The sequence below is a fragment of the Micropterus salmoides genome, unplaced genomic scaffold (assembly GCF_014851395.1).
Source record: "Micropterus salmoides isolate LMB-PRFRI ecotype aquatic unplaced genomic scaffold, ASM1485139v1 Ms_hic_scaffold_19, whole genome shotgun sequence".
NCBI lineage: Eukaryota > Metazoa > Chordata > Actinopteri > Centrarchiformes > Centrarchidae > Micropterus > Micropterus salmoides.
In genome coordinates, this window is record NW_024041039.1 from 19,132,887 (window position 1) to 19,143,230 (window position 10,344).

General features: G+C 42.2%; 1 protein-coding gene across 1 annotated transcript; it reads right to left on the minus strand.

Annotated features, from left to right (window-relative positions):
- Window positions 1-196: 196 nt before the first annotated feature.
- entpd5a (ectonucleoside triphosphate diphosphohydrolase 5a) lies at window positions 197-7,375 on the minus strand. Its single transcript, XM_038728691.1, has 13 exons — window positions 6,677-7,375; window positions 6,231-6,310; window positions 5,784-5,927; window positions 5,297-5,372; window positions 4,708-4,743; window positions 4,393-4,481; window positions 4,220-4,299; window positions 4,015-4,076; window positions 3,817-3,918; window positions 3,003-3,146; window positions 2,833-2,889; window positions 1,881-1,996; window positions 197-1,633 (listed from the first exon to the last, which is right to left on the minus strand). Exons 1-13 carry the CDS (start codon window positions 7,119-7,121, stop codon window positions 1,550-1,552), a joined length of 1,515 nt encoding a protein of 504 aa, XP_038584619.1. The 5' UTR covers window positions 7,122-7,375; the 3' UTR covers window positions 197-1,549.
- Between the last annotated feature and the right edge of the window lie 2,969 nt (window positions 7,376-10,344).

A 10,344-nucleotide genomic window follows, 5' to 3' on the forward strand; every position in this document is an offset into this window, starting at 1 on the left:
AGTTCTGAAATATCCAAGAAGTAATCTTTTTAGGAATGATATGAACATGTGTAAAGGGCTTCATTCTCAGATGGAGGAAATAGTATGCAAACTATGCAGTCTTAGATAAGGTCATGAATCCAATGTTGCAAAGTTTGATAATGTTTTATGTTCAAGAAGTCTTTCTTGATATAAAAGAAATATATAAATACACATACATGTTTTCATGTTTTATTAAAACATACACTTATTTCACTGGATTTAATAAAAACAACACTACATATTGTCAGTTTTCAGGTTATTCATACCGATGAACATAGAAACATTTCTGATTGTGTAGCAGGAAGTTTTTGAAATGTAAAAGCAGTTCCTGTCAAAAGAGTTTACTAATAAAAGTTTATATTTTGTATATACAGCAGTAGTTACTGAACATGTTGAATTCTGAACAGACAGCAAAGGCACGGCTTAAAGAGCAGTTACACAGAAAGTTCAAGAGTTAATATTGGGTGAGGATAATTCAAATATTCTATATTAGATAAAGTTAGTTAAATATCTGTACACTTAACAAGGCAAATGACAGAATTCAATCATGTTTTTGAGCAAACCGCAACAAATGAAGGAGTCATTTTGCTTAATTTCTGTTTACATTTTTTGCTGTATTTAGTGGCTGTAAATTGTGATGATGGATGAACTATCTACCCTTGATGAGAGGTTTTTCTGTTGCTAGTCTAAAATGCAGTTCAGACGTGGGGCCCCTGCAATTTAGCTATGCTTGATAAGGTCTTTTCCACTCTAGACAAAACAAGCAATAATGGCTGAACTTTAAAAATACAGACATTAACCTCAAACATGTAACAGCTGTACTACACAGTCTATAAGAGGCATCGCTCTAAAGCACTCTCTTTGCCCCCTCAGTCGTGGTGAAGCCGACACAAGTCTTTAGTCAAAACATCAAAGCAACTGATCATGTCTAAGCTACAATATCTACAATTAAAGTGTTATGTGCAAAGTTGAAGAAATGAAGCTGAATGGCTGTCTAAGGCTGGGGCCAAATTAATTAGGGTGAAATAATTTACTGTTAGAAAAAACTATTGATTTACAAGCATTTAGAAAGACAACTATGGCTGCACTGTACAGTGCAAACCAGGACCACAGTAAGCACCAAAATACCATGACTGATTGTATTGCTTCTAAACTACCATCAACACACTTAACTGTAGGTGAGAAAGACATTTCAGATCAGACACCCATAAGAAATCAAAAATGTAAACGTTTTACAAAAAAATAAAGTCAGCCCACCAGTTGTGAGCTCAACATACAGTAGAAATAGCTGGCCTTATAAAAATATAGTGATTTCTTTTTTCAACAGTTCTCGGAGTGTACGCAGGGTGCTGAGGTTGAGGAAAAAGAGGAGGGGCGTGGTGGGCGAGAAGCATGGTGGGACCGGATGTGTCTGTAAGGGGGCGGGCTGATCGTGGGGTGGGGTGGGGGGGTGGGGTGGGGGGTCAGGGAAGCCCTGCAGTGACAGACTGTCCCTCTCAGTGCCGGCTGCAGTGACAGCGAGCTGTCCTTAGTGGATGTCGAGGTTTCTGAAGTAGTCAAAGGTTGCCCCCAGGGCCCAGCTTGTCTCCACGTTGTTCACCTTCTTGGCTAGCTGTTGAACAGAGTGACAGGAGGATCTCCATTAAGAAACATGACAACACTAGTCTTCACTATTCAGTGATGTTACATCAACAGAAGCAAACCATTTCCTACAACTACTGTCATACTGATTTGAAAAATACAAGTCTCTGGGAAAAAAACTGTACAGACAGAATATAAAGGTTTTGTCATGTTGCTTTTCAAATCTTGTATCGCTTCGACTTGTTTGTTCACAGTCCATGTGGCTCTGATTTGCGTACCTGCAGCACAGTGCTGTCCTTGAAGCCGAAGCCCTCCTTTAACAGACAAGTGATATATGTCATATCCATGCAGAGGAAGGGGCTGATAGCACGGTATTTGGTCATTTTGTTGCACACTGCAAACACAAAAAAGCAACAGCTTTCAGTCATGATTACCACAGGTTTCACATGCCACTGACAAAAAAAGCATTTGACACATGGAGACACCTTGTTGCATGTATTAATGTCTGTATGAACAAAAAAAACACCCTTTCTAACTCGTGTGCTACATGATTAAAAGATGACCTTTCAGTTTTGTTTGGATGAATAAACAGGGAGGTGCAAAAAGAGGGTCAGCACAAGGTTGCGGGTGGGTGTTAAACAGCCTAGTACACAGTTTGTGTGTTTCAGTATGTGTCAGCCCCCAGGTGGTGTGTGGCTGTCAGGTGCCCTCCTGCCTGGGCCAGACAGACATCTTCAGCTCAGCTGCCAGCCCAGCCTGAGCCAGACGTGTTCCTTGAGACCATGTGACAGTCTTCTCACAACCTTACATAACACACCGACTTGTTCCTACTTGCTATAAATCTGGTTCTACATGAACATTACAAGTGTCACACACTCGAACTGATAAGCATGGTGGGTACCAGTTAAACATACAAAAACATTTTATAGTGATGTCAACATATATTTACTCTATAATAAACTACATTTGTCTTATAATACATCTCCATAACATATTTTAGCAAATTATCGGTTACATTTTACTGTTGTAATAAATTCAGGATAAGCTGTGGCACAATTGTGCCAAGTGTTTGGGCACAAACAAGGTTTAGTGCTTTTGCTGCTTAGAGCATAGACTGTGCTGTGTGAAGTTTGGTTGAAGAGTGGTTAGACTGATATATATAACTTGTAAGATTGTTGGGTTCAAACACAAGTTTATCCAACCCCAGAGAAGATAACATGTAACTCTTACCTTCCTTGGCTCGCTTCTTAAAATCCCTGACTTCAAGCGCACCACCGCGACTGCCATCTGAGCAGAAAACACAAACATGCAATTTGAATACCTATTTTACGCAAAAGATGATATTTAGCATGGAGGATAATGGCACTGGAAGGTGGCTCTAAGGATCTGTGCCCACTCACCAATGAGGCCAGAATCCACGGCTCTGTCATAGTAGTAGGAGAAAGCGTAGAAGATGCTGCTGCCCTTCACCTCATAGGGCTGGTGCACTATTCCTTTGATTACCTTCATCACCTCATAGTAGCACAGCTTATAGCCTGCGTAACCTGAAGACAGAGAAAAGGTTAATGTAGTTTTCTCAAAGAATTATTGATATTGGTGGAGTAAACAATGAGTTAAAGGTGCTTGGATGCAGCAATGGTTGGAATGCAACAGGGAGAACCTCGAGCCTCAGTTTGAGGTTAGCCAGGGGTTGAAACTTGGGACTCACCAGATAACATACAAGGGAAGCCCCAGAACGACAAGTTTCACACAGCCCCCTGGGTATGGTTGGCTCAGTTGTGCCGGCAAAACCATGTGCTGACAAGAGCAGCAGTTGTTGGGCTGTCTATTTTTACCACATAATTGTGAGCAGTCCAGATCAAGCCACTCGTTACACAAAAAAAATAACAACTCGGGGACAAGCCCAGCATCTTTTGGCTACTCGACTGTGGTATGGGAGTGACTGCCTTATTTGTGAAGTTAACTGACAGTTTTCTTTTCGTTTAAATACAAGGTTGACGGCAGTATAATTGTTCAAGAGGGAGGACAGAGAGAGGGGATGACAAAACATGTGTTTGGCGCCAAGGTTAGAGAAACTGCTGCAGATGAATGTTCTCATGCTAGACTGTATTATACTGTACTCTATTGTGTTCCAGAGTTGAGAAAGGAATGCACGGATTGTTGGATCCAAAGCACTGGGAAGGCAATTAAAACCTCAGGGTGCTTTTATCTTACCGTCTGGAATCCCGCTAACTTTGTAGGTGGTTCCTCCAAAAGTCCAATCTTCTCTGAACTTTTTCGGGAGGCAGGAACTAGTGAAGACTTTCCAATCTAGACCTGGGAAAACAAAAACAAGAAACAGTTTGCCATCTCCCAAATGAAAGAATGACAGATTACAAATAGAAAGGTGATAAAATGTACTAAATACTCTACCATCAGCTCCTAGTGCTCCAAGAGTTGCAAGTCGGGCCGCATACAGTCCATTTCCAAGGTAGCTATGTGATGGTGACATACAATTATGATGCGTTTTTAGATAGATGCGCATGTTTTACTCCTCAAAATACTAACACATCAGAAAAATCAAATCCATGCCATCAAATCTATAGAGAATATAACAACTTCTTTGTCTGTTATTTACCTGTGTGTGTAGAGTTGATATGTATAGTTGAAGAGGTTAAATTTGGCAATGTAGCTGGCAGGAGCAGACTGAATAGTTTTCTGTTGGATAAACAATTGTTTAGCAGTGTATTTTTGGTTAAAACCTTTTTTACACTGACTTACAGTATTTACCACATAAAATATTTAATTCACCTTTGACTTGGGCAGGAATGTGATCTGTGTAGATCCTCCGCCCAAATCCAGGATGCCCACTGTCCTCTTTGTGTTGGAGTACAAGTGACCTGTGGCAAATAAACTTAGGATAAAGTGCTATCCATCATCTGTGCAACAAACAGAGCATACTGTGTTATCACTAATTTCCGTCAGAATGATAAATTTGATGGGGTAGTAGCTGTGTGAAAAATGTAACCAAATATTTCACTGCAGGGCTTCTGTGTACACGGGAGCCTCAAATATGAGCCTCCTGACCACTTACACCATCATAGCAAAACACAAGCAATGTCTTACCTGTAAGGAAGTTCACTGTGACCCAGGCAAGGACTCCTAAAACAGCAAGTGGGTGAAAATGTCTGCATTAGTAAAAGCCTGAGAAGTGATTACAATTGACTTATGCTAAATGTTCACATTTGAATGTGTTCAAGCACAAAGAATAAACTCAGAACTTAATATGACTTCATTAAGCTGATATTAAAGTAGAGAGAGTTGGTGTAACCAACATGCAGGATTCCAGACCAGCCCAGGTAATTACTATTGTCTCAGATGTCAAGTTATTGCGCTCATAAAATGAGGATAATGAATGTCACACACTGTGTGATGAAACATAACATAGTGAGGGTGTCTTAATGAGTGATGTGGAGGATCCCACTAAATTATTGGGCGTGGGGCAGCAACTCACACTGGCATATTTATTTGTCTCAATGAGGTAGTTACAGACTTCTTGTAAAAAGAATTATGAGCAGTATTGTTTGATACATCCTCAGTGAATGAGACAGTTAAGGCACCTGGTCAGACAATCAAATAGAAAACAATATAAAATTTGCATTTTGTATACTATATATAGTACATATTGATTACAGGTCATTCAAAGATAACCTACCTTCTTTTGCCCCATTCATGATGGAAACACTGTTGTTTGGCACAAAGAAAGGGGACTCGTCAAATACCTCTCGAACCTGTGGAATAGATTTATCACCATTTCATTACAATCATCTACTGGATATATGTTAAAGCAATACAATGACACTATGACTACATGCCCAAATACTCTACTGTTGTTAAGATATAGTATATTCAGGCTCCAGAAGACAAACTGTGCCTGTTCTGCTTTAGAGTGGCAGATAACTCAACCACAAGCATGGCTGGAACAGTAGCCTGGATTTAATACTTTAAATGACAAATATGGTTACTCCACACAACCCCACAACAGCTGTTTTTTGCAACATGATAGCCACCAAATGGGCAGACTTGCTGCCTTTTTTTTCAGTGACACTTGTAAGCACTTAGTGGTTTCTCATCCCGCTCCTTGGTGGGACGGGTGGTGTTTGTGCCAAACTGTCTGAGGGCAGAGAGAAAACGTCCTTCACCTCCTTAAGAAGAGCGTTGGCCTTGTCTTCAGGCAGCAGACGGAGACCCGCCGTGGCCTTCAGGACCACCGGTGTCCTCCTCCAATCCTCCTCTGGCACTGTCTTCTTGGCAATCTTCAGCAACTGTCGGATGGTGTTGCCACCCTGCAGAAGAGATGGCAGTTACAGAGGGCCCAATCAGGGGATTGTTCACAAAAACACATTTCACAATCAAACATTTTTTTAGTGATGAACGTCTAAAATATGTCAAAGGTGATTTCACATCAGACAGGAGTGAGCAGCAGTGACAGCATCAGCAGGAGGCATTTTTTTAATTACACAGTGTTAACATCACATGAACCCAACCCAAAGAAAATCCCCAAGGTTTGGTGGTTTGCAGAGAATAAATAACTCCCTAATTTAGCTACATCGTAATTAATATGTGAAGGTGTAAACATGCATGCATACCTCTTCAGGGTTGTCCTTATAAGCAGACAGCCCAGGTTTTACTGCATGGTACAGTTCATGGTCCAGAACTGGCAGCTCAACTAAAAAAAAGAAGTCAGTGAACAGATCATAAACTGGAGCGCAGCACAATATGAAATGCAATAAAATAGGAACTCAAGTACACGTAATTGTATATATTTACTCATGACTGCACTTCACCTACATCCCGGTCTGCTTCCTACACAGTTGAGTCAGACAGGCGAAATTAAAAAGTCCACCTCAGCTACTTTTAGAAGCTGTATTGTCCGTGCACTGTGCCGGTACATGTTTGTCCTCTTACACCACACAATGAATGACCTAACAGCAAGCAGACAGAGTGGGAGCCAGCAGCATGTGCAAAGCCCTGCTATTAGAAAGGGGGGGGGGGGGATAGGGGGGGGGAGAGAGAGAGAGACTGGTATACTTACCAGGGTCTTTCTGGATGAACTTGTAGATGTGGATCCTGCTGCCTGTGCTCCCGGCGTCAAACATGATCCCGTAGAAAACCCGGTTCATGTTGAGAGGGGAGGAGGCTTCAGGCACCGGCTGGTAGACATCAGGTGGATGGTAAGGCTCAGGTGCAGGATGCACGACTTCGGGCACCGGGTGGAAAGCTTCTGGAATGGGGTGGATGACTTCAGGTACCGGGTGGAACACCTCGGGGATATCGGGGTAGGTCGGGACGCCGGGTTGCGATACTTCAGGCACCGGGTTCGAGACCTCAGGGAGGAGGTTTTCCGTGTTGGCGGAGTGCTCACGGTAGCGGTAGAAGTGGGGGACGTAGCGGTGGTGCCGGTAGTAAGTCGCCTCCGCTAAGAGGCTCGCAGCCAGAAGCCACACGGATAAAGTGAGGAGCAGGCTCGGCGTGGCCATTGTTTCCACAGCTGGAGAGGAAGAAAGGAGAGCTGAAGAGAAGAAGAAGCCCTGGTGGATGCTGGAGTAAAAGATTGACAGGGGCCCCCGAAGACAGAGCAGAGGAGATGGAGAGAGACAGAGTGGGTGCGATGCACACTCAGGACTGTCCGGTCATCTGTTTACAGTATATAAAGACATAAGGGCTTGGCATGGGGCCACACAGAGAGCAGCCATCCACCAATCCTGTGGCGGTCCATCCCAACTATATCAGGAGTCCCCCCTCCTGTGAGCTGAGCTGGAGACTGACTACCTGCCTACTAAAAAGCATTTTCTTTTTTTCTTCTTAATTTTTTTTCTTGGAAGGAGGAGGAGAAGGATTATTTTTGGTTATGTTTTTTCCCCTCCCCATCTTTACTGGTTATTTTGGAGCCAAAAAGTCCCCTTAGTAAAGGAGAAAGGAGTTTTTAAAGAAGTCCAAATGAATGGCTCACACTGAAATAACCCCAAGAGAAATGGTCTTGGAATACTTTTTATGGGTGTATTTAAGACTTACATAGTGACTTGCCTCAGAAATTCCTTCACCCTGCAACTTTCACAACTTCACAAGTGCTCAAATTTGGCTACTGCTTAAATTGAGTGTGGTGTAAGTTTCTAGGTGGCTTTTAAAAAGGCCTAGTGAAATTAATTACTAAGGTTTTTAAAAGGTAGCAACTTAAACAAAAAATCCGAATGGTTGCACTCATTCTTGGAATTAACCTTTACAATGTAAGTACTTTAGCTTGGGCCCTTGTGGGGAAGATAATAAATTAAACAAAGAAACTCCAACTCCTATTTCAGACTGAACATGTGACTCATTATGTATTGCAGAATGGATTCTGGTTTTGTTGTATTAGGCATTGCCACCTCTACTAAATCATGTTCAGTAGCTGGGTTGAATCATCATGCTTGTATTTAAAAAATCCTTTCAAGCTCCTCGTCATAATCCTACAATAATCGCCACATTAAATCTACTGTAGCCTTTTTACCAACCTTAAAAAAATGCAAATGTGACCTGCACTCCAGCTGGCATAAAATTTTAAAGAATGTTAGCAATCATCTCACTCCCACTCATCCCTGTGTCAACCACAGGCTTTCCAAGGGAAAAATATTTGGGCAGCAAGGCACGTTTCACAAGCGAATGCATGAAAAGCATGAGTGGCTCTTTCTACGCTTTAGGTGGGTGGTTGGCACGGCATCATAAGCCGTGCTCTAGTGTATCAGCTAATGCTTTCTCGTGTAATGTTCAGAGTCACTGGCTTTAGTGCAGGATGCAGAGGAATCAAGGATATCCCACAGCAGTGGAGCACAGAGGCACCGCAACTAACATGACCTTACATGAACTGAGATTTGTACTCTGCTGTGATATTCTCCACCTACTTTGTATCAACAGAAAGAGGACAGAGATCTGAAACCAGAGGCGCTGGTAGTCTAGCAATTGAGGCATCCATGGGGAACTGACCCTACCCCAACCCTGACTTAACATGTGCTTATATGAGACTGTTTTACCTCATGCAGCTGGCGACTGAGGCAGAAACCGAGCTGTCAGCCAGCCCAACCAGCAGGGTAAGGGGAGGGCAGAGGTCCTGCAGATGGGCACAAGAGAGTGCGGGAAGTCCACGGAAAGGACAATGTGGGGAGGGTGGGGCTTGGCACCAGTGTTCACCCATCATGCCATTCCACTCCCAGGACACTCGCCTGTGCAAAGCACTGTTCCAACACTGTAATTTGGACTAAAAATATTGGACTTTCTTTCCTCCTTCCTTTTTTCTAAATACTGTGGCTACTTTTTTCAATCCTGCGGCTCACCAGAATGGTCGTTCACCCCTATCAAAGCGTACATGTGCAGGACCTCTCACTGACTTGTGCCCATAGATGTGTTGGTCGCATGTTAACAGTGTGATAATGTGACTAATAAACTCGGGATGGAAATGTCTTATTAGAAATATTAAAGAGGGCATGTTTTGTCTGCCGTGTGTTTTCGTTTTGAAATCATTGTTAGATATGTTCTTGCTGTCAGTGTTCAGACATATCCTGTGGTTAATGTAGCAATTAATTTGGGTAATGTGCAGTGTCTGGGCAGCTCACCTCAGGCCATTTGAAGCATGAATCACAGCATGTTTCAGTTTTAAACACATCTACTTTTATATTACCATTGTAATGTGATGAAATAGGAACTGCCCTTCAAGTAAAATGTCACATGCATTCAGATTTTACAACAGAAATGTTTAATATAAAAACATTACTAAAAACATCTAACAGAAAATCTGTATGTTGGCAAATCATGTTGGGATGTCATCCAAATGTGCACTGCGACAGTGTGTAAAGTGGCCCCTTACAGCATGACACAGCACATTACAAACAATGTTTTAAACGAGAGGTTGAAGTTTTGGTATTCTGTTTCAAGTTAACTGAAACCGTAAAGCATGAGAAGGGACCCCAGCTTTGTAATCTGCACTGTGCAATATATCATTAATATGCTGCAATGTTACCCTCAGGAATGCCATGTTTGTGGGTGTCCTACCCCAACAAGTCCATTGAAGAGACCCAAACCTTGTCATTACAATTCCAATGATAATGACAGCTTTGAAAGGCTGAGGGTTATTTCAGTTTTCTCTCCTTACTGTCATAGTAATTACCTTTAAATTTAGTCTTCAAACTGTGTTCATGATGCCAGAGCAGAGAGCGACCCTATAAGATTGAGCTCACAGTAGCTACACCCAACACTTTTGCGATATCTACTTTTCTGTTTGATAAATAATTTTCTCTGGACATATTCTGGCCCCTGCAGAAAGCAAAACAAGATAATGGAGCGAATTCAGTGGTTTTGAGCTTGAATTATGACCTGCGCTAACTTTACATTGTTTCTTTTGGATGAGCTTCTTCGAAGATGTAAGCCAACTGCATTTACGTTGATCTTAGTGGTTTTCCCATAACTCCAGCAAAAAACAACTGTGGGGATGGCAGCGAGTAGCACATAGTTCTTTTTAGGACAACATGGACAATACTGCTGACAGGAGCCAGATGTATCTCATGTCATCGTGTGGGAGGAGATCATGTGCAAACAGATCCTGTTTGATAGAGCCCAGCATGAGAAGACTGTAATTACACAACAAGTGACAAATGCAGCCATTTCTGTGTCAGTCCAGAGGCTGTTGAGCACAACAGACATCTGTGTCTTATAAATCTCCCGCAGTGATTGGTT

Bases quoted from the DNA above. Each gene is read 5' to 3' on its own strand.
- entpd5a (XM_038728691.1), bottom strand. From the start codon at position 7,121: ATGGCCACGCCGAGCCTGCTCCTCACTTTATCCGTGTGGCTTCTGGCT. The intron at 5,373-5,783 runs GTGAAGGACGTT...TCTATTCCACAG, and splicing joins CCAACGCTCTTCTTAAGGAG to GTTCGAGAGGTATTTGACGA. The intron at 3,147-3,816 runs GTAAGATAAAAG...CTCTGTCTTCAG, and splicing joins AGTTAGCGGGATTCCAGACG to GTTACGCAGGCTATAAGCTG.